Source organism: Chelmon rostratus, chromosome 19, assembly GCF_017976325.1.
Source record: "Chelmon rostratus isolate fCheRos1 chromosome 19, fCheRos1.pri, whole genome shotgun sequence".
NCBI lineage: Eukaryota > Metazoa > Chordata > Actinopteri > Chaetodontiformes > Chaetodontidae > Chelmon > Chelmon rostratus.
Window position 1 is genome coordinate 10739835 of NC_055676.1, and position 24014 is coordinate 10763848.

General features: G+C 41.6%; 1 protein-coding gene across 1 annotated transcript; it reads right to left on the reverse strand.

The window, feature by feature from the left end:
• Positions 1-1369: 1369 nt before the first annotated feature.
• npdc1a (neural proliferation, differentiation and control, 1a) lies at positions 1370-23876 on the reverse strand. The gene is made up of 9 exons (XM_041960074.1): positions 23558-23876; positions 11425-11574; positions 4319-4432; positions 3925-4158; positions 3459-3525; positions 3080-3170; positions 2855-2934; positions 2639-2738; positions 1370-2479 (listed from the first exon to the last, which is right to left on the reverse strand). Exons 1-9 carry the CDS (start codon positions 23661-23663, stop codon positions 2408-2410), a joined length of 1014 nt encoding a protein of 337 aa, XP_041816008.1. The 5' UTR covers positions 23664-23876; the 3' UTR covers positions 1370-2407.
• Between the last annotated feature and the right edge of the window lie 138 nt (positions 23877-24014).

Here is a 24014-nt window from a genome sequence, read left to right on the forward strand (position 1 = left end):
GTAAAAGTTACTAATTTGATAATGTAGTAATGCTAGAATCTAAATACCACCCCTCCTGTTGAGCAGCACAATCGGCTCCCACAAACGAGTTTGATGGCTTTTTGATTTTCTTCCCAACGGCCCTGCCTTTGATACCCACCTTCACAGATCCTCCACCCAGCCAGGTTTTCATCCGAGGGCCAATGGCTGCCTTCCTTCCATTGTCCACTGGCACAAAGGGCTTTTAATAGCCCTTGCTATGTGGCTCAATAGGGATAGGAGACTGACCCCCCCTCCCCAACACACACACGAACTATACATACACATACACACATGGAGGTACATGCAAGCTCGCTCTCACTCTCTCTGCCCCTACCCCCGACACACACACACTTTCTGGGTGTAATCGCTATCGTCCTGAAGGCAAAACAAGGTCAAACAGGATCACCAAACAGCAGGCACAGAGCCTGCAACACACTCCGAGGTGAAAGGCATATTTGTGACTTCATCAGAAATGCTCACAGCACTAAAGCACATGATTTTCTGAGTCATTGGTGGAAAGTGACACGATACTGTACTTCAGTACAACTCAAGTAATGTACTTAAGTAGAACTCTGTGGTACTTGTACTTTCCATTTTGCTCAGTTACACTACTTTTATGAGGGGAATACTTTTTACTCCACATTTATAGCTTTAGGTATTTCGTTTATACAAAATATAGTCACAAGCTACCCAGCAGTATATACTTTCAGTAAAATGAGCTCCACCTTTACCAGCTGCCACATTAAACTGATGAACACATTAATGCATCAATCATTATAATCCAGTAATATAATGTATATGCTTCTGAATTGGGCCATTATTACCTTCACCTTAGGTACTTTAAGGATATCTTGATACTAAGACTTAAATATTTAAATCGCATTTTCAGTGTAGGACTTCTGCTTGCAGTGGAGTATTTTTACACTGTGGCATTGCTACTTTTAATAAGTAAAAGATCTGAATACTTCCTCCACCACTGTTCCAATTCAGCGAAGATAAACTTCAGATGCTTCTAAATGCCATTTTTTCTACAGAATTGCCCAATTAAGTGGACTAGGGGTTCATAATGTCTTAAATTTGTCTTGACTTTAAAAATATTATAACCTAGACAGGCGCCTGTCTCTTTAACCCCTTAACATTAAGTACACTTCTACTTCCCCTTTGAGATTGGAAAATTCCTATAATTCCACGCAGAATGAAACCAAGTCCATGATCTGGACCTTTGCTGCACTTCACCCTCCCCCACTGATTTTATCACTTCTCCACTATCACCAGTAAGGCCTTTAAAGACATAAATAATACACTGTATAAAATGAAAAGCACGAACGAAGGAGGCCGAACAAGGTAATTTTCACATGTGGTAAAAAGTTTTAATTCCAATCCTTGGTCTGCATGTACAAATATCTATAAAAAGTGAACACTTTCACTCTTTTTATGTACATTTTGCAGCACAGAGTTAACTTGGGACAGAAGAGGACAGAGAGGAAAGAGGGACAATCCAAGATAGTGATATTTACCACCTACACATCCACCAGTATAGTCTGTCTCCAAAAATGTCAGAGTGCTCAGAGATCACCTTTTTTTTACTGTACATTCCCTCCTCCAGCCACGGGATGCATACATACAGGAGTGAGAATAATTCATTAAAGCATTGCAGTGATTCAAACACAGTACAGTCAAACCATGCAAACAAATCATCAAGTACTTCATTTTCATATATATTTATACTCTATAATCTTAAAATCTTTATGTGCAGCTTATATGACAAGAAATAAAATGAGCAACAGCGACGGTAACAGGTTAATGCTGAACCTTGTGTTGTGTTTGGGAGTTTTTACAGCGTTATCACAGAGATAGGATTTGAAGTATTTCCTGGCTATCTGTTAGGAATGTGGTTCAGCCACTAGCTATGCATGACAAAACAAGGGAGGGCACTTGTCTCTCAGCTTATGTATGTGTGTCTGTGTCATACACATGTCTGCTATTGTATCACATTCTTTGGAAATAGCTGAGGAAATGAGAGAAAATAACAAAGATGGATGAGAAAATCTAAACTCAGAGATTTAAACGGGACAAAACACCTAAAGGGACATGATCCAGGAGCAAACTGAAAACCTTATTCTAAAAGACAGTAATGCTCCAAAACGGTGACAGAAATAAATTAACAAGGAACCCAACATACATTTGTAGTATTAAAATCCATACTCTGGGCAAATATAGTAAAGGTCCACCAAGAAAATAATCATTTTTATCACCTTCTCCTCTGCCAGGATCATCCATTTCTAAGCATGCAGTGTAAGACCAAGTGGCTTCTTCCAGAGAAACGGCTTGTGTGCCTGTGTGTATGTCTGTAGGTGAGCGTGTGTGTGTGTTAAGTGTTCAGCATTCACTTGTGATTCCCTTGATAATGTAAAGTCGAGTCATCAAACAGAGGATTTTTCACTTCCATTTCTCCAGTCTGTCAAGGAGAGAAGAAAAATGGATTCTCAGTCACAACACAATGGCAGAAATTGTTAGCTTTGTGTGTGTGTGTGTGTGTGTGTGTGTGTGTGTGTGAGTGTGTGTGTGTGTGTGTCTGTGTGTCTGTGTGTGTCTGTCTGTCTGTCTGTCTACTCACTGGTGCAAGTCCCGGGCACTCATATACTGTGAAATCTCCTCCCATGTCTTCCTCATCTGATGGGACCTCGGTGTCAGGGACTTTCTGTTCTGGTTTGTTACTGCAGAAACAAAAAAGCGATTATCGTCAAAGCGATAATAAGGTCAAAGGATGTGGTTGAAAAAAGTAGGGCTACATGAAGGGACGGAGAGAGGGTGTAAAAAAAAAACAACTTACTTTCCCAGTGACAGCATCTGCTGTTTCTGATGCTGGTAGTGATACATTTGGGCACTTTCAGCCAGAGTCTTATCTCCCATCTTAGCACAAAACAGAAAAAAAAGTGGTGACTCAATTCAACACTGTGTTCTTCGTACATCTTGTGGTTATTGCACAAGAAGAAGTGATAATTACAAACAAAGCAAGACTGAACAATAGAAGTTAGGTGAAGAGCTGTCCACTTACCGGGGTACCGTTGACTGTGGCAGCAGGCACACCCGCCCCTCTGAAAGCAGGGTAGTCGACCTTCTGAGTCAGACGTGATTCTCTCTGAAACCTGTGTGCGGCATCATGAATCTTGACTCTCCTGCAATACTGAGAGGCTGTTTCCTCCCTCTGCTATTAAAACATCCTTTCACCTAAGCTCACAGCTGATGATACATGGACAGTGAATGGAAGTAGGCTTTGATTTTAAGGGTCAAACGAGTGTGATTGTTATGCAATTAAAACGTACTAATATGAACTCAGTGTGGTCTTTGTATTGGTTTTAATTTGGTGGAAAGAATTCTATAAAAAACTGCTCTTTAGGTTTGCGTTACTTATGAATGTATGTGTTCACACTTACTTGACGTAACAGACAGTTGCGAGGATCACTGCCACGCTGCCCACCACCACACACAGCGAGATCACAACTGCAGGTTGTTCCAAAAGAAAGAGGAAAAGAAAGGGAAAAGAGAGCAGAATGATTGAGTGAGGGGTCAGATGACTACCCTGCTGAGCCACTTGTTATGGGTTGCTCATGATGAGTTGTTATGGTCATCTTTGGTACATAAAAGCAGTGAACAGACTGGGGAGAAACAAATTAACTGTTCTGTTGGGACAAATGGAGAACAAAAGTGATAAAATCTTGCTGGCAAACATCCAGGCAGTAGAAAAAAACAACACAACACTTATCTTGTACCAACACCCTTAATTCTCTACAATCAAATAATCAAATAATAAATATATAATAAGCCCTTTAAGAGTGCGCCAGGCATCAGCTCTCCCGCCACTGCTGTGCCACTGTGTCGAGGACATAACATCACACTCACTGACAATAATGTTGTCATTCCTGGGTGCCGGCACAGCTATAGGACCACCTCGGTCCCCGACTCCAGTGGCCCAGGGCTGGGGGGTCGGTGTGTTAGGGAGGGCAGAAACTGCGGGGTGCGGGGCTCTGGTGGTGGCACGCAGGGCTTCACTTGAGAGACGACCCAGGCTTTGCTGTTTGTGTTTGGAGGCATCTGTCTGGCTTTTTTTAGCATCTGTCTGGGAGGTGATGGCAGCTGGAGAGAGTGAGGAAGACACAAATCAATATGTGATGGAGGACTTATGCAGAACAGTCCTTGTACTTGAAGTAAACCCCACATCTCTGAACCCATACAAATAAGTGTTTGTTATTTATGTTGTGACAGTTGTATCTTAAGATGCTCTCAGGGTTCTTACCCGGATGCTTGGACTGCTTTTCTGGTGGTTTTATCTCTATCACTTCCTGTTTTTCGATGGCAGAGTGAAGGTAATCGATCTCTTCATCTAGTTCTGGGTAGAATGTCACTTTTCCTAGAGAACAGACAACATTCAAAGTTTCACTGATGAACTTGTATATAAATTAAAGTGGCTGTAAAAGTCTTTCAGTGTAAGATAAAAATACATAACAAATATTCTACAGGAAATCCAGATTGCATCAAATGTTGTGTTACTCACAGCAACACTAAAGGCTTCTGCAGATCCTCACAACTTTGACATTCTTGCTTGAAAAGGCATCCTGTCAGCCTCTGAATTGACTGATCAGCTCTAATTTTCTTCGTACGTGCCTACTCACGTCCCATAAGCTTGAGGTTGGGCTTTTCTGGGTCTGGAGCATATAATTTTGAAGCTTGTCCACTTTCATGACTGTAGGTAATGTGTAAGGATTGTGTTTAAAGTGATTATTGTGAGGAAAGGAATGACAGAGAGCACTTGCATATGGTTTAGGCATATATACATGTCTGTCCTCAACCTCTACATGTGTTTTCAGGGTCTTGCCTCTGAAGTGGACAGGGAGTGGGTCCATGTGTGTTGTTTGTTTGTGGGCTGATAAAAAAACGGACACAATAGTAAACTCTTGTTAACAGCCCTTACAGCCAGACAGTGAGCCACATTCCTGCAGTATTGCAGAGGTCTCCAGGGTGACCAGGGACGATAGTGTGTGTGTGGCCGGGGGTGAAAGCACTGCAGGGGGGCAGGCGCAATCAGCTAAACCTTGGCTTCAGTTGCTGCATTCACAATAGATACCATAGCTCGCTGCTAATGGAGGTGATCAAAGTGCTATTTCCCTCTGTAAAGTTACCCTGCAATGTAGCAAAAAAAAAAATTATACATGTTGCACTCAAACCTGAAGAGGCGACAAGTGAAGTGCACGAAAAAGTGAAAGTTGCTTGCACAAAGAGCTAATTTAGCAGATGCTATAACATGATATGATCCATTCAGCATCATCGGCCAATACATGTACAGCTGTTTTAAAGCTAGTGGGACAAAAAAAGAGATTAGTGCCGGTAAATCTATCAAAACAACAGTGTCCTTACACATTATCAAAACCACGTACATTGCATTAATGATTACTGTGTCACTTTCACTCCAGAAGGCTGGCCATCTGGATGAGCTAATGTGTACGATATGACATGCCAGCACTTTCACCGCCTGCTTTGTTTTTCTCTTACCCCCCTCCACTAACGGCCATTTAGTGCACTCCATAGCAGGTGCCTGTGGAGGCGGGATGCACCATCTGTACTTTGCAGGTGGCTGGCAGCCCCAACTGTGCCTGTGTGCTCGCCCGAAGCTTTTGGTAATACAGGTTTAAATTATAGAGGAGACTTAAAAAAAGAGAGAGAGAAAAAAAGATGCTGATTAACTTAAATCTGCAGGGAAATGGTTAAAATGGATGAACTGTATTTATGTATAGGGAAATCCTCAGGACCCCACTGAGGGGGAGAAGTTGCAATTTCACCCTAAAAAAGTAGTGATTGTGTATATGTGTGTGGTTTGTCACACATAGACTAAGCACACACACCTCTCCTTGTGTAAAAGAGTTTTGTCACTGGCTTGATAATGACCCATAACCTCTTTGGAAGCACCCAGGGGGCAGTTGGGCACAACAAACAAACACTAAACAGCTCAACAGGGATTGAGCACATCTGTGCTGTTCAACTTTCTCACTTAAAAACCATTCACCTTTCTTCCTCCCCCAAACCACATGCGTGCACACACACACACATACCCTTCCTGCCCCACCTTCTCCTCGTTCAAAGACTCTCAGTCAGACTGATTTCAGAGAACAATTTTGTGGGAACAGCACAAAATCATACAGTATATCCCGCAGTATATCTTCACCTCTGAAGAATCTAAATACTTTCAGGTTAGATTTGTATTAATTAAACTGTGTTGAGGGTCTTGAGGTCTTGCACCAAACTTGCTTTGACAGATATGCCACATAAACCCCGACAATGCAACAGAAAGTTTAGAGCAGGAGATCATTCACAATATCTGGTATATCAGTCAGTGTTTACATGGTATTATATTAAGCAAACAGCGCTGTAATTAAATTTTTTACTTATGGATGATTATTTTAATGACATATTTATTCAGTTTAATCTATTAAATGTCAAATGCTCACCCCAAGTTACCAGAGACCAAAGTGACGACTTGATGCATGATAACAAATTAACTGAGAAATAAATGATTTAAATCATCGTTTTTTTTTTTATATGATTGATATTGTGTCAATCAACTCATCATTTCAGTTCTACAGCAAAGCCATCAAACTACTAATCTTGGTTTGACATGTTTCTAGTCCTTAGAAGTAGAATGGCAAATTGAGAACAGTGCCTCCCTCTCACACTGAGCGCGTCCTCAGAGTTATCCATAGATTATTGATTTACACTCAGTGTGTCCTGCTGCCCTCTAGTGGAAAACTCAATACATCGATATATGCAGAAGGGAGAGAGACAGGTCATTCTGAAATTCTCTGAAACCAATCTGGCTTTCTTGAAAGTCTGGCTGACTAAAGCGACTCTGCTAAATTCAGATCTCCTAATTTGCACAGTGCTTAACGTCCATGTCTACACAAGTTACACAGAAACTCGTATCTACTTTATTAGTCTGTATTTAAAAATAGGGAGCGGCGCACCGTTAAAAAAGCAATTTAGCTTAAGTTCTAAAGTTGGTAATGTGGTTTACCTTGTAACTGTGTCAGCCTCCCACCTGCCATAAAAAGTTAGTCACAGCTGACTGCAGAGCTTTGAGTCAATACAGGAAACCTGACCGGCAATGTGCTAACCTTCAACAAATAGTCCCACCTGTCTTTCATTCATCATTTTAAAAATGAATTCACCCAGCAATTGAAGAAAAATGTCTTTTTTTGTCAGAACGTAGGCCAGTGTCCTACACTGTCCTACAAATTTAAAAATATTTTTTCCTTCAAAGTAATCTGACATTCAGAGTATTCAAGAGAAAACAAATGTATAGAAATATACTTAAAAATGTACTTACAAAAGTACATTTATCTATCTGCTTAAGGGAAATAACAGCTATGATTCCTTCCATTTATGTATCTTTCTGTCCGTCTCCTTTCTTTCTTTCTTTCTTTTTTCTGTCACTTGGTTAATCATTTCATGAAAAACCAAAGTGGAAACATAACAGCCAATAACTGCAGCTGTTGATAGCATCACAATTGCTGGAGGAATCACTTATTTCCACATGACTACATCAGCATGTGTAAACTGTTGCTGTGTTACTTTCCTTGCTGATATGTGATTGGTTGGACTGGGACTGTACGTCTACACAGGTGTGGAACTGGTGGCCAATGTGGACTCAAAAATTAAACTATGTGCTGCAAGAATATAAACTTAGAACAGATTTCTGCATTTTCTGCATGCTTCTCTTGCTGAACATCATACTCGTTTACATTACATCACACAGTTACAGTGTGTGCTATTGTATCAGCTATTTGACTGATTGGTGAAATAGTGGTACTTGTAGAATTGGTTGGATTAACATCAACAACCATAAATCCGTATGTAAATAAATGTGGCTTTTACATAAAACAGTAACAGATGGTCACACTATTCATTTCAACTGGTTAAATGCAGTAAAAATATGTTTATTTCATTGGTAGCAAACTAAAACTGTTGTTCGGCTCTCATAAGTTTAGTGATCTCACTTTATGTTCCCAAAGTAAACTGCTGCAGGATGTTTGATCATGCTGTGTTTTTGCTGAGTCAATCCAACAGCTGTTGTAGCGTCTTTCCAGTTTGTTGACTGCTCTATTATTATTATTTTGCATAATGTAAAATGATATAAATACACAAAATGGGGGAACAAAGAGAGTCCAATTTAGTTATCTGTGTGGATGTAAGAGAGAACAGACAGAGACACTAGGCGACACGGAGACATCCCTGCCTTTAGCACATTAACTGCATATGAAGAACACATACAGTACCATTGAAGGTCTGTTTGTGTGTCGTCTGAACAAAGGCCATGGCCTCGAGGCATACTGTATGTTTACCTATGGCAGTGCACGCCTCTATGTCAAATACAAGCAGGTCCTCCTTCCAATAAAAAGTGTTGCGTGCCTCACTTGCTCACCTGAATTGAGTATATGAAGTCTTAGACATCACAGACTCCATGCAAAGTGATTTTCAGTGATTACAACAGCAGAATAACCTTGATTTCCTGCAATTTACAGGCACTCAAGCTACATGAACAGAACGACCAGTGCAATGCCCCAGAATTATAATGTGTGACAGAGAAGAGCTGATGTAACATTTCTGAATGCAAGACATGAAAGAGGGGAGTGGGAGTCAGAGGAGAGGGAGTCAGAAAGAGGAATGTTGGTTTACATGGCAGTAAAAGATGTGGTGCTACTGCAGTGACTGGAGAGGTGAAGTAATCCCACTCACAGTGAGGATAAGAACCATGACACTACATGGAAAACTGAGCTAAACACTAGCCCTGCCATCCACAATCATTTATTAAAGTAATACTGTAGTCAAACAGTTTCTTTAATAATCGATTGGTTGATTTAATTGTAAAAGTAACTGAAAAATCAGGTATTTTGTCCTCATGAGGATGACGAGGATGACTACGGATAAACTGGACTGCACTTCAGTCTCTCGTATTCCAAAGACACAGTTGCATCCTGCCACTCTCCTGCATACAGCATTGGTGCTATTAATTTTTTCTGATGTACATAGCATCTAATTCTCTCGAATCATGTAACTTTACAAATGCCTTAAAATATTTCTGTGATTATTCCATAGAACAGTAGATAAACTGAAAATTGGACTGAGCCGTAGGGCCAGTGAGTCAGCTTGATGATAATGATGATGAGACGTGGTTTTGAAGTCAGAAACTGAATTAGGAGATGAAGTGGATACTTTCTGATGCAAACTGTGCTTTCTGTCAATCCAAAGGTTTAGTTATGAGCGATGAGTTATATCGGGGGAGCAGGCAAATCATGCGTCAAATTTCAGTTTTGAACATGCGTATTTTTCATGCTTTAGCCAGCACACCAAAATTTGAGATAATCACAGCCGTCACATTTCCTCTGAAGTTACAACAACCAGAGTGAATTCAGAGGTATTATTTGCAGTCAGTACACTGCCAAACTACCAAGGCTGCAGCTCTTTATAGTGTTTTGATGCATTAAGAGATGTGCGTTGCCCCTTTCAAACCAAATAAGCCAAATGTGGCGTATTTAGGAGCGTGAAATTTGAATTTGATTGGCTCATTTTAACATTCTGCGTGTGTTTGTGTGTCTATGCATGTGTGCATGCGGGTGTGAAAAAGAAACAAGAGTCAGTCTCCCATGCGGATCACAGTGTTCTGTGGTCTCTCGGGGGTTTATGTAACCACTTTAGGGAGCTTTGCCAAGGCCTACGATGTGCTGGATTCACAACAAAACACACACACGCGTACACGGAACAGCTTCACATATTTTAAAGTTATCGTCTTCATATGGAAAAATGCAGATACACAACTGATCAGGCCTTGTCATCATAAGAAAGTGCAGCAAAATAAAATCCTCTCTTCTCAGGCATGATGTGACCTTTCTCTGCAAACCATCCCCACACTCATTTCTAATGTTTACTTCTCCCTCTGATGCTGCTGCCAATAATTTGAGCCAAGTTCGTACGATATCCTCTCCAGCCACAGACCCATCTAAATTATTAATCCTCCACGTGCCCACCAACAGATATAAATACATGCAGTCACACACACACACACACACACACACACATTCATGCAGAGGCCTGTGCACTGAAATATACACAAGATGATTGCATTTTCTCTCTCTAATTTCTGCAGCGCCTTATTGAAACATGGTGTGCGTGCCAGCAGTGTGCTGCCATGCCATGGAAATGAGAAAAATAAGATTTATTTTTCAGTGCTTGGCTCTTTCATTGAATTACATTAGATGCAATGATGGAGATGAAGGGCAAAAGAGAGAGAGATGCATGTCATCTAAGTGATTAAAGCCGCAAGCACGGGGCGGGTGCGTGTGTGTGTGTGTGTGTGTGTGTGTGTGTGTGTGTGTGTGTGTGTGTGTGTGTGTGTGTGTGTGTGTGTGTGTGTGTGTGTGCTGCAGACACAGCAGGGGCAGGAGCGGATTAAAAACACAGAAGATCAGACCGCACCACAGATGTCAGAGATAGGGATGGGAGAAGGAGGGAGAATAAGGACCACAACAAGGATGTAGAGTGAAGGGAACCAGACAAGAAAAGAGCAAAGTTGAGGAGATACATGAGATAGTGACGATGAAGAGATCAAACTAAGACTGACAGGGGAGGAGAAGGAGAGCACACAATCGATAGGCATCTGAGAGAAAGAGGTGGAGTGGAAGAGATGTGCGCGGCAGGATGCGGGGGTCAACTGAAAAGAAAAGAGGCAAAGCCAAAACATGCATGTCGAGTGAAGATGTTAAAGAAAACAGAGAAAGAAGGGCAGCAAGTCAGTACGTTTACATGCATCCTAATAATTTGATTATAACCGGAGTGAAGCCATTGTTGTAACTGTCATTGTAGCAGGCTATGTATCTGGAATTCAGGTTGTAATTAGAATAAGCATGACCTCATTATTCATCAGTCATATGTAAAGACAACAGTGGCCAACAGTCCATAATTCAAAGAGATTACATTTACAATAATATAAGGAAATTATCACCAGCTGGAACCGGAGAATATTTGACAATATTTGCTTGAAAACTCTACTTATTAGTACATATGATTTATCGATCATCAAAATAGCTGCCAATTCACTTTTTGTCATTATCTTACCTTAACACGGCATTGATGTGCATATGAATGCCCTGAGTTTATCTGCCAGCTTGAGTGAAAGAAAGTCTGGGGAAGGGTGTCTGACTTCCCAGTTCAGTTCACTAATTTTGTCTGAGGACACCAGCCTCAACGGGAGTAGTAAAAAAAACATCTGAAAAGTTTCAGATGGTGCTGCAATGTGATCAAATGAGCTGAGCTTGAGCTGCATGAGTGCGTTTTTTTTTTTTTTTTATTTCTTACCATGCTGATGGGGCCTCTTCCTCGCCACGCAGCGTCCGTCCTTGTTCTCCTCGAATGGGTAGAGGCAGGGACCACAGTGGGAGGAGCCGGGCCTGCAGAAGTGGCGTCTCTCCTTGGTACAGTCTATGTGGAGAGGGCAATTACCGCCAGCTGGGCGAGAGAGAGAGTGACAACAGCAGTTTCATGAGTATCCCAAACACACTGCTCTGACACAGAAATGATGCTTTTAATGAGGCAGTTAAACAACAGCCTTTGTGTGGGAAGAAGTACGATAAAAATACTCTCAATCAGAGATGCTTCAACTTTATAAGCGACCCTCCTTTCATTGGTGGATGTGTCAGCTCTTCAGCTCCATTCATAGATGAAAAATCTGCCCTGGAACAAAGCGTCTGCTGATGTCAGAATTACATCACAGTGTCACTGGGTTTTTGAAGAGAGCTTTTTAGAGTTTGTTGTCAAACTGTGTGTCATCACAGCTTACATATGGGCAAGGTTTGCCAGATAAGAAAAAAGTACATTTTGAATAGTTTTTTTCTTGCATTTCGCAATATGGCGAGCCCCACCTGTTTGGCAATCCGAGCCGGGTTGCACCAAAGCAAAGAGCGATCTACAGCCGCCCTCTCACAGACATGCCTGCAATCAGGTTAGATAATCGCTTGACCTGATTACTGCTGGTTTGACACAAAAACACAGCTTCAGATACAAACAAGGAAGGAAGTGGGTCACAGAGGCGGTGTGGCAGGTGTGTTTGGAAGCAGAGGTGCAGGTGGAACACTCGGATGCCACCAGAGCAAATAATGAGGCTAGCAGAGCTGCACAGCAGGCCAGCTAAAGGTGAACACCACAGTGGGTCTTGACACAGGCCCGGCAGACAGGAGGTGATATAAGGTACCGTAGATATAAGAGAGTGGATGAATCTGTTGTCAAGGGATAATGGATCTCAAAGGTCAGGCTTGTTCAAGTCTTTAGGTGACAGATCAGTGCTGTGAAAACCATCCTCATGGAAAAATATGAAGAGAAGCTGAACTACCTGAACTTGGTGGGTCATACATTTGCAGTAGCCAGTGAGAAAGATTTTTTTTTTGCTAAACTATTCAGTTAGGTAATATTCTTTATTTCTTTTTAATTGCTCCTTCTTTGAAAAACCTTCTCGCTTTTCTGTTTCGCAACAGAGTGACGTCAGTGCTCCTTTCTTAACCTCATTTTTTTTCAATTGCTACATAAGAGGAGAGAATTACACATGACAGGAGTTCGCTGAGGGGGAAAGCTCAATGACCTCCATGGCAACAGGGGCTGTAATACCAGGGCACATGTGCAGACAGTGAGTGTTGTAGAGATGAAGAGCAGATAGAGGAGGGGCACTGCTGCGCCTTTGGTACATTTTTATCCCCACTTATATTCTGATTTACTAAATCAGAAAACTAATCCTCTGCCATACTATTCAGTTTATGATGTGTGCATCTCTTGATTTGGAAATTGCTCCTCTTCCACATTCTCTACTACTACTGCTGCTCTGTCTGACTTGTTATATGGAATGATAAAGTAAGCAGTTGGCTAAATACACAGTCGCCACAGTCACTTATGAACAAAATTTTTGCCTTTATTCTGCATTTCAAGGGCTGTTTTTAATAAAGTAATTCAAGGTACATTATATGAATTCAGCTTGCTGTTGATTTTGGCCATTAATTTCTTTGCATAAGCTACTCTAGATGCACTGAAAAGGGAATGTAACTACACTTTAAAAAGATTTACCAATTCAATTTTTGTATTACACAATACCTGCTGCAATATATATAAAAACATCTGCACTACTCAACACCACTGGAAATGAGCTAAAACTAAAAAGAAATACAAATGAAAATCTCAAACTTTCAACATCATCACAGGTGTGCAAACACCACAGACTGAAAGACAAATACTAAGACATGCACGCTCTACATTCACATCCATGCGAACATACACACACATTTTGACAAGTCAACACATCATCAGGGGGGTGGACACACTCATCCACATCTTGTGTCACAGACCGGTCTGCCTCAGGGAGTGAGCGGTGGAGTGACGCAGGTGTAATCTGAGAAGCTTTGCTCTCCTTTCCGTCTGTGTCAAAGATGGAGAAAGAGCAGGTGGTTGGTTGGTGATGGGAGGTATGGTATGGGAGAGCATTTCTACTTTCTGTGAAGCATCTGTTTATTCACTGTTGCATCTATGGATGGAAAAGTAAATGCTTTGCTTAGTGCCATGACTCACATCGCCACAGAACTAACACGCAGGCAGACAACTCCCTGAGCGCGCTTAATTGTTAGCTGTTGTTTAAAGTCACGCTCTGTCTTTTTCAGTTCCCACGACCAAGCAACAGCTCCGTCACCCCGACTTTTAATTGCTGCCTCATCTGTTCCAGCCCCGTTGCCAAGTTATTCCACATCCCTGGGAGTGTAACGTGCTCGTGTTCCGAGCCTCCTCATCCGTGGTTAGATCCAAGATCGCTCTCTTCATACTTTCTCTCCTCCCTAAATTGCCAGGGCTTCTATTTTTACATGCCATGTGCCTATAATTTCCCTCCAGGTATCAAACCTGTTTCAGATTCGGCTTCCCTCAACCCTGTGACCTCAGAGAAAAAACTGTTAATGCTTCATTTCATATGAAGATGTACAGTTTGTGTCGCTGCACTGAGTGCATGGAGTCTGCGCACATGTGGATGCCGTAAGACTATGTAAGAAACTTCGGCTCACATTGAAAATATGACTGAATCAGTGTTTTCTTGACCTGAAACCTGCTGTGGTCTCCCTTTAGCCCTCTACTTCTTATTTAGTCACTTTCATTCTTACTCACAAACACAAACATAATTGCAGACTCTGCTTAATTCTCACGTTGCTTTACGATACCATTATAAAACTATGACAGTATTTAACATCTCTGGCTAGAAGTAGCCCACGAAGAAGAGATTCTTACTAGCTTGAATACAAGTTGATCCAATAAATGTGAAAAGGTACCTCATTATTTTAACATGCATTGATTTTAGAACTGTAGCTGATGATTATGTCCATCGTGAATCTTCTAATTACTTTGTTGATGAATCATCTGCTCTGCAAAAATTGCAATTTTCATTTTCAAATTGCTTGTTTAGTTCAACGAACATTTAAAAAGATGAAGATATTCAGCTTATCATCATTAAGAAAAACTGCTAATACTCACACTTAAGAAGCTGAAACCAGTAAACTTTTTGCTCTTTTGCTTTAAAAATGATAAATATTTAATCTATCATGTCAGTTATTTCTCAGTCAACTAACTAATTGATTAATTGACTAACCGGTTCAGCCCTGGTTGATTTAATTTTCAATGGTGACGGGTATTTACTACAATAACACAGCTGTAATATTTCCAGCTGTCCTCCTGGGTGCTAGTGCAGTTGAGCAGATCTTATTAAAAATAAAGATGCCTTTGCCATGTTGAATTCAGCATGGCTGTGATTATTTTAGCACTGGCCAGATAGTTGGGCTAAGCAATGATATTCGTAAATCAGCTCAGTTCTCAACTCCATATCAAGCCAAGGCTCAAGACACACAACCCTACTGGTATCTTCTTAAACATGCTACAGAGGCATTATGTCTCCGCCTCTTTGAAGAGCCACCTGTCATTAGCTCCCCCTATCTATCTAACCCCTGTTGTTCTCCCCACCTCACTCATGAGTCCTGTTGTCAATTTCCACCTCATCTTTTTTTTTTTTTCACAGCTCTTTGATCCGGTACCTGTCTAAGGATCAAGGCCTGTTTAGAACCAGATCACGTGCAGACGACTGCACTCATGTCACAGATCAAACAACCCATTCCCATCTCAAACCCCTTGACCTTCCTTCATCTGTGAATATAAGCCAGTTTTACCAGAATATATTTTACAGGCATATGCCTGTGTGTTTGCATGTGTGCATGTTATTAGGGAATCACAGGGTAACTCACAATTTAACACTTACAGCCTAATTGTCATATACAACTAAAGGGGAAAACCACTTCGAAATTAGATCTTGACCAGCAGCTTGGTGGTATGCTACGATGCTATGATGGCAATGTCGGTCAGTCGGTCGGTAGGTTGATCTACTACTTAGGTCCAGACTGAAATATCTAAATAACTTTTTAAAAGAAGGCCATGGAATTTTTCACAGACATTCATGAATGACTTTGGCGATCCACTGTCTTTTCATCCAGCGAAAATATTAGCATGCAAAAAAGCTACATGAACCTGCTGAACATCAGCATGTTAGCCTGGTCATTTTGAACATGTTAGCATACTGAAGTTAGCTGAAAGCACCTCTGTCCAGTACAGCGTGAACCCTAAAGACTGCTGACTGCTCCCGTTAAAGCAACATTATGCAAGACTGGTAATTTTTTTGCAACTTGGCACCCCTACAGTTTCGGAGTGCAGTTACCTTTTACACCACTGTCGCACGAGGTCATGCATCACAGCATCTCCAACCAGGACTCCAATCTGGATCAGATTTTATGGAGAAAATATTTTCTGGTTTTCCCCATAAAATGTTATCCAGTTTCACCAAAATCAGTGCATTAAGTTTTAAGGTTGTGTTTTTTGTGCAGTAATCTGTGATGCCTCATATTGTTATTTCCCAGTCATATATTTCTTTATTTATATATTAAGCGCAGAATAGGTTGCAAAAACAATAGATGTGTAGTGACAAAACTGAGCTAGCTTATCCTTAGCTGAAGACCAATAGTTGGTGGTGAGTGACGTAGTGCTGCAAGTGTTCCACACTTTTTGTAGAAGATCATAACCACTCAACCCAAGTTACTACACAGTGCAAGGACAGATTATAAAATGGGATTTTCGGGTAAAATAGTTGCACGCTGTTGCTTTAATGTTTCATACTAATATTAATTTCATTACAAATACAACCTTTCAAGACCAAACTGGCTCTTCGTCAGGGTCGGTCTTTTGAATTTTTTTTGCATAGAAGCAGGAATTAGTCATGTATTACATTTATTCACTGCATTATGAATAATTTCATAAGTTTCATAGGATTTTTTTTGGACAAATGAGATGAAGAAAGGTTTTTAGTCATTATTTTTCACAGTATGTTCACATTTGCTATTATTTAAATGTCAGACAGCCAGTAATATGAACAGCTCCAGAGTGAAACTGTCTGTAATGCAGGCAAAATACATCTATGCCTCATTATCACAGGAGAACATATTGAGACACTGGTGCAGTAACGTAGTTATAATCCATCGCAAGACGCTGCGATGGATTATAACTACGCTGATCTCAGCGGACTCTGGCCTCATAAATGAATCACTGGTGTCTAAGAGAAAAGGGAAAAGGCATTTAATCCCTGTTATGAAAGCCGTAAAGCAATGAGTTCTAGATTTTAAAAGTCTGCACTCATTATAATGGAGCTAGAATCTCAGCACCTCTGGTCGACACTTCATCATTATTCATCGAGTGGGAAGTTAATATGGTGGAACCTAGTGCAGTCACATGAATGCAGATAATTATTCCCCTCACGAACGAGCACCCGTATATACACAAACACACAGCCAGGCCCAAACCTACTGCATGTATGCTTCATTAGGAATGTGTGAGGCAGCCCACCAGTGAGAAAAAGAGGGTGGGAAAAAGCCAAGAAAGTGTGAAAATCAGGAAAGAGCTTTTTGTTGTAGCAACATCGCAAAATATGATTTTTGCGCACAAGTAGAATTAGCATTATTTTACCAAACTCACACTTAAATAATTTAACATTTTATAACACAGCTGAAGCAATAAAGATGCTCATCATGATAAACATACAACGCAGCTCAATTCTATTTACCAGCATAACAAAGGAGCCACAGAAGTGAATAACAAGTCACCATAGGAGGTGGCCTTGCACCAATACGCCTCCCACACAGTGCTGTCACTAATTAGAGAGCTCAATCAAGGAGAGAGAAGAAGAGAAAAACAAAACAAGAGACAGGCAGGGAGATGAAGACTGAAGAAAAACCAAAAGGAAAAAAAAAAAGAAGCCTCACACATGTTCCTGCGGTACATCAGGTCATTTGGTATCAGCAAAGAGGGTGGAGGTGTGAAAAAACATTATGTAACTCAGGGACTCAGAAAGTAGTCCTTGGAACGAGTGAAAAATGACTTTCCCAACCATCTGCTGCTGCTGTTGCCAGGCTGTGTGCTCAGCATCAGCTCTGCCAGGAAGAACTGAGAGGCACACAGAGGCATTCTCACACAGCCTGGCAAACACCTACACTCACACACACATATACACGCTCGCAAGCAAGCGCACACTTTCATGTCACTGCTAACTTGTGCTCCTTCAAGCTGCTCCACAGATACAATACGACAAATGTCACCCCGATCTGTGCAACTGCGTGTGCATGTGTGCGTATGTGAAAGGGAAATTTAGAGCAGGATGCAGGAAATGGGTAGGCCTGGAGGGTCATATACTCCCATTGTGTGCGCTTCCTGACCCTCTGACAGCAGACAGGAAGTAAACCAAACACTCCAAATCAAGTGGAAACATTAGCTCTGCTTTGTGCTCTTCACTTGAAATGCAACCACAATGTTTCCACATGGTTAAAGAGCGTGCATGTGTGCTCGTGTGTGGCTTTTTGTGTAACCATGCTGCTATGCTCCTGTTTATCCACCATGCCTTACTCTCAAATGACAAAAACAAACAAGTGCCCAGCAGCCTGTTTCTGGTGCTTTGTTTTCATTGGCATCAGCTGGGGCAAACGCTGCTATTGTGCGCTGTGGTGATCTGTTATGTAAGCTATGAGACAATATACATTTGTCACTGTCAGAGATTTTACCATACTCTTTATACAGAGGTAGCTGTCATTTTTGTCCACCAGCTACTCGTCATCTACTCCACCCGGGTCCTCAAACATGGGATTTGATGTACAGACTGGACAAACAACACAGTTAATTAGTTTTGAATCAATGTGATGGAGTACCTTGATTTTTTTAGGTATCTATTTTAACAATTTATACAACTGGTTGGCCAAAAACAAAATAAAATCCTCTGTGTCTATTTTTATGAAAATCCAAATATATATCATAAATTGATATCGTTAAATAAAATACACATACTGTGATAGAAGTATTGCATCATAAAGTAAGCATGGATGACAGACTGTTAGGACAAGCCGTAAAAAACGGAGGAAGAACTTCTTGGCTTTGCGTAGGCATTAAAACCACTTCTGATCAGATTTTGAGCCAGGCTAAATGCTGACAAATGCAAAGCAAAGCATTGGTTTCACAATCAGCTGGCAGTTTATTTTCAGTCAGAAAGCCCTGAGGCCAAATTAATTGAGTAATGTGATGTAGGATTTCCCAAAATCTCCTGTTTCTTTCAGCAGTCCTTTGTCTTGCTGCATTCAGCCATTTCTGAAACAAAGTTTGTCTCCTCGCTGTGACAAAAAGCCACCCCTTCCTCCACTGTTCCTGCCTTTGTGCCGCCTTGAACATGATGACACGGCAGTTTCACGCAGCGTTGCTATAACGATCAGCTAAGAATCTCGCCTACGTCTAGGTCAGGCATCTCAAACCGGTTCCATAAAGGGCCGCGTGGCTGCAAGTTTTCATTCCAACCAAGGAGGAACACACCAGGCTGGAATCAATTAATCAGCTGATCTCAGTCTTCAGCTGATAACTAAGTGATCCCTTGATGTTGATTGGTTGGCCTGATGTGCTCCTCCTGGGTTGGAATGAAAACCTGCAGCCACGCGGCCCTTTATGGAACCGGTTTGAGATGCCTGGTCTAGGTGATGGTGCAAAACAAAATCGAGTGCCTGGTACACCAAAAGTGTGTTGAGTCGAGCTGAACCATACCATCCAGTGGAAACACAGCTTAAACGTGTGGAAACTGTCTGTCTAATCAGTTTCAGTGCACTAGTGTAGTATAGGTGCTGCTTTCCCACCATTATCTGATTGCGTGACTCCCACATGTAAAATTTTCTGCCAAGACTGGCGGAAAATGGGGCATGACTTAGCACCTGTTTAACACACATGTAATGGCACAGACACGTCATAATACAGAGGCAGGAAGTACACGGGTGGTTTCTTGAGTAGAGAGACAAAGGTGAAAAGGAGCTGAATGAAAGAAAGTCACAGAATTTCTCCCTTGACGTAACGCTAGTTTGTAGAGGAAGAGGCGAAACAAGTCTTTGTAGTCACGTCTCTTCTGCCTTATCTCTGCCTGCGTCTGTCATTTGTCTTTTCGGTTGCAGTGACTTCTGTCATGTCAGACAATGACGAGTCTCACCTATTACATAGGGGATAATCATTGTGTCATTATCATTAGGCTGGAACCGAGCAGCACACCCTGCAGCAAACTGCACAAAGGTTAAAGAGATTTATACAATGGCAGCAAGTAGGTGGCAAAAAAAGCTCCCTGATTTAATCCTTTTTCATTTCCTTTTTCCTGGTCATTGTGTTTGTTGGCCTCCAGCTGGTTGAGTTGGTAGAACAGCCTGCGACGCAACAATTCAATCATTATGAGAGCTGATTCAATTAAGGAGAATTTCTTTAACTGGATTGACCAATTTAAACCACTGAGCTACTTTTTTCATAATTACCTTAAAATTAGGTTTCATTTGTAAATGTTTTTTTTATCTAGTGTCATATTATCAATAGAACTTGATGTGGTATCCAAAACAGACAGATTTCTGGGTATCGACACTATGGAAGAAGCGTCAGCACCGAAACTCTGCTTCAGATGTTATTGGTACTTCAATTTAAATCACATAAAACAGACACTGTCATTCTTGGCAAGGATGTGGCTACACACAAACGCAAACCTGTGCATGCAAAACTGCTGACATGATCAGTAAACAGACTGTTTCTGATTCGCCAATTTCAATCATAGGATTGGGCTGATGAAAGACTGTTGGTATGACAATAATGGTTAGGGGGAGCATAGTGTGATTTATTCCAGCTAAACTGTGCTGACTCTGGCTTCGTCTAATGCCTGTAAGCGCTCTGTAAGTTGATTAATAGTTGGCCTCTCATTTCCCGGAGAGGTCTGGCAGCCAACAGTGTGCTCTCAAATGAAGAAACCAAAGGTCTTGCAAAGACAGAAAGACAGCAGGAAAAAGCAGTAGTTTCAAGAATCACCACAGCAGAGCCTTGGCTGACCACTAGAGTTGAGACTACGAGGACCACAATGGGGCAGATCGATAACGCTTTCCTGGCTGTTGCGTAATTTCAGTATGATGGTTACCACCATGTAATTGGGTGGTAATTTTCCTTTTCTCACAATGAACACTGGTAATGTCCAGTCCTCTCAAAGACCACACAAGCTACAAAACAGATCTGAGACCAGAGGGAGCACTTGTTAGCTTTAAACTGAATTTTCCAAATCACTTCCTGAAAGCGCTGAGTTCAAATACAATATGTATTAAACAAAGGTAAAAAGAGAAAAAGAAAAAAAGAGATTTGATGATTTTCCAGCAAGGTCTTTTAGAGGTGTTGTTATTATTGGTAAGTCTGTACAGAGCACAGTTCAAACCCACTCCAATCAGAAAGCCCTTAGCTTAAAGGCCAGATTTACTCTTGAACCCAAAGGAAAATAAAAATGTCACCTAACCTCTACCTGGTCTTTTACTTGTGGACGAATATATGCGAGCCACGCTTAATCACCAGTCACATGAGGATACGAATCATTAGGTACGAACTCGGCCATTGACTCATAGGTCTTTCTGTCCCCTGGCAGGATGAAAGTGTCCTTCCCCCTGACTTTTCATTGCTCTCGATCCTCACTTCATCGCAGGCGATTTTGCTGCGGGGGAAAAAAAGGTGATTGAAAAACACTGGGGCCAGTGGCTGTGTGGCTGTGTGGCTGTGTGGCTGTGTGTGTGTGTGTGTGTGTGTGTGTGTGTGTGTGTGAGAGAGAGAGAGAGAGAGAGAGAGAGAGAGAGAGAGAGAGAGACAGCGTGTGATATGGAAGATATGGATCGTTAAAGCTTAATCCTGGTGGAAGAAAAGGGCCGAGGCAGCGGCTCTCTGAATAATAATCACACCCGGTCTATGTGGGTTTGGTGAATGACAAACCTGACAATTAAACGTGGCAGCACGGCAACGACCAGGCTCAATAGAATATTGAGAGGTGAAGATGATGTTTCTTCAGTGAAATGCAGAAATTAGAGCGGCAAAGACATGCAAATAACATTTTTTTTTGTGAAAAATGTGACTTTCCTGGTGCTTCTCAATCACACAACAAATCCTCCATGTTACGGTAGTTAAGTCTGTATGTTGGCCAGCAACCTAGACATATTTTATGTAATCAGTTGGACTTATGGAGATTTTGGATTACTTCCATCCGTAGAACCCAATGTTCTGTGAAAGCTTTGCGGCATATTTACACATGATGATGTGGCGATGTTTGCTGAATCAACCACCTGATTACTATGCACATCATGCTGTTGTCACACTCCAGCAAAATCATCCTGAAACCTGACTCGCTGCAAACACTGAATGTTCTGTAGATGCCTCCAATATATTTAATGATCTTTAATGACGTGCCATTTACTTGAAAAGGGCCTGTGGAGTATATATACCTTCAGTCCACATCCTGACACACTGTCACACATATGAATAAGCTGTGTTCAAATGTAACAGGTGTCACATGTGACACAAGAGACAAGGTGTATTGACAGCTTTGTCTGTCTCTCATGTTGTACAAAATTATTTTATTCCGACACTCAAAATCTTCTGTACGTCACCAAACCACTTGTTTTTCTCCAGCAGTTTTGTTTTTCAGCACTTGTGAGATGACATAGTGACATTTGCATTGGTAAAATTTTGAGATGAGACGAAAAGTGAAAAATGACTGGATTTTACCCTCCAGGGGAAAAACACCAGCTGGCACTGCGTCACATCCTCTCCATCCTCTTTGTTGTGTACAAGCAAAATTAAGCTTCACATCCTTTTGATTTCATGCACAGGCGTCAGCGGGATAGAGTGAACTAGTGGATGACAGTGTGGATTCGTTTGTGATTTTTGTGGAAAAAATACATTTTAAAGCCTCAGACCAAGACCAAGACAGTGAATGCTCAGAGTGAGTGCAGTGTGTGTGTAGGTGTGTGGGTGTGTGTGTGTGCGGCTCAGATAAGGCTAAAGATTACATGTGAGAGTCCAGATGTTGGTTCTCCCACAGCGTTTCTGTGCTACAAGCCGAGAAGCAGATTACCTCCCCTACACACATCACCAGCAATCACCACTGTGTGGACACCCATTACACACACACACACACACACACACGCATAAGGCTGCACTCAAATATGTATGTTTCCAATGTTTAATAAACTGTTCAAAACAGTTTCTGGGTAAACCAGTTACTCAACTGAAAATATGAATTCATGACATCCTGTTTTCATAAATGTTTCGATCGTTTAGTTTATATAGTTACAGTTTAAATATATACAAAAAGTGCAAACATTGTGGCTGCTGCTCAGATTAGGTCAGCAGTATTGTTTTAGCAATTGCACCGAGGACTCTCAGTAACTTCACTATGACAGGTATTTATCATTATTCCTGACAAATTATATAATTCTCAATCAACTAATCAAAGTAATACTATATCAATCAATGAATAATAAAAAATGCAGCTTTTTTCACAATAAAGAATATTCTTATGGCTATTTCCTCATGGATCTCCTAGTAAATATGAGTACTACTCCATTTGGACTAGATTAGTTTAATATTAACAAATTATAAATCTATGAGAATACCAGGAAATGCACTGAGTAACCGAACAAGGAAAGGAAAGGAATTTTTTTTTTTCTTCTCCACCATTGTCTCACCCACAAGAGGTACACCTACCCGTTCAACCTGTCTAAAACGACATTCTGAACTCATGGGACATCCCAAACGAAACGAGCTACCCCATCAGCAACAAAACTGACAGCATCAACACAATAAAAAGTAAAGAAAAGCTCACTAAAACGGGTGTAAAAGTCTTTTTCGGAATAAAATCCCCTACTGTGCTGTTTGACACGACCTGATCAGGCAAAGATGCCCCAATAACGGCTATCGATGAAGCAGAACAATCCCGGGGTGTTTGAAAATGAGCTTACACTATCAAGGATAATTGGTTTGTCTGGCTGGCTCCACCTGTAATGTGTCGTGAATTTACCTGGAAGCCTCGCAATGACGGGGACGACGCACAGCAGGACCGCGGCGAGCACCAGCAGCGAGGCCCGGCGCTGGCGTCCGCTCCGCGGGCTGGAGAGCAACAGCATCCTTGGGGTCTTCTCGGGGACGGAGAACCGTAGACGGGGACGGGGGTTGTTGTCATTCCCCCATCACTTTTCTTTTAAGGTTGTGTTTTTGTTTTGTTTTGTTTTTCTAAGCGAGGAAGCGGCCGCGCGATGTACACACGGCGATAAGCCGACCAGGTCGCACCGGGGAGCAGTCTGTCCACACACAGAGCTCTGTAATCCGCGACAGGGCTAAAGATAGCGGAGCTTCAGGCGGGGAAGGAGGGGGTGTGTGTGCTCGTGAGCTCGTGTGCTGTGTGCGTGCGTGTTTCAAATGCTGCCTTCAGGGTCTCCTCGCAAACACACGCAGATGCGCGACCTAGCAGACTTGTG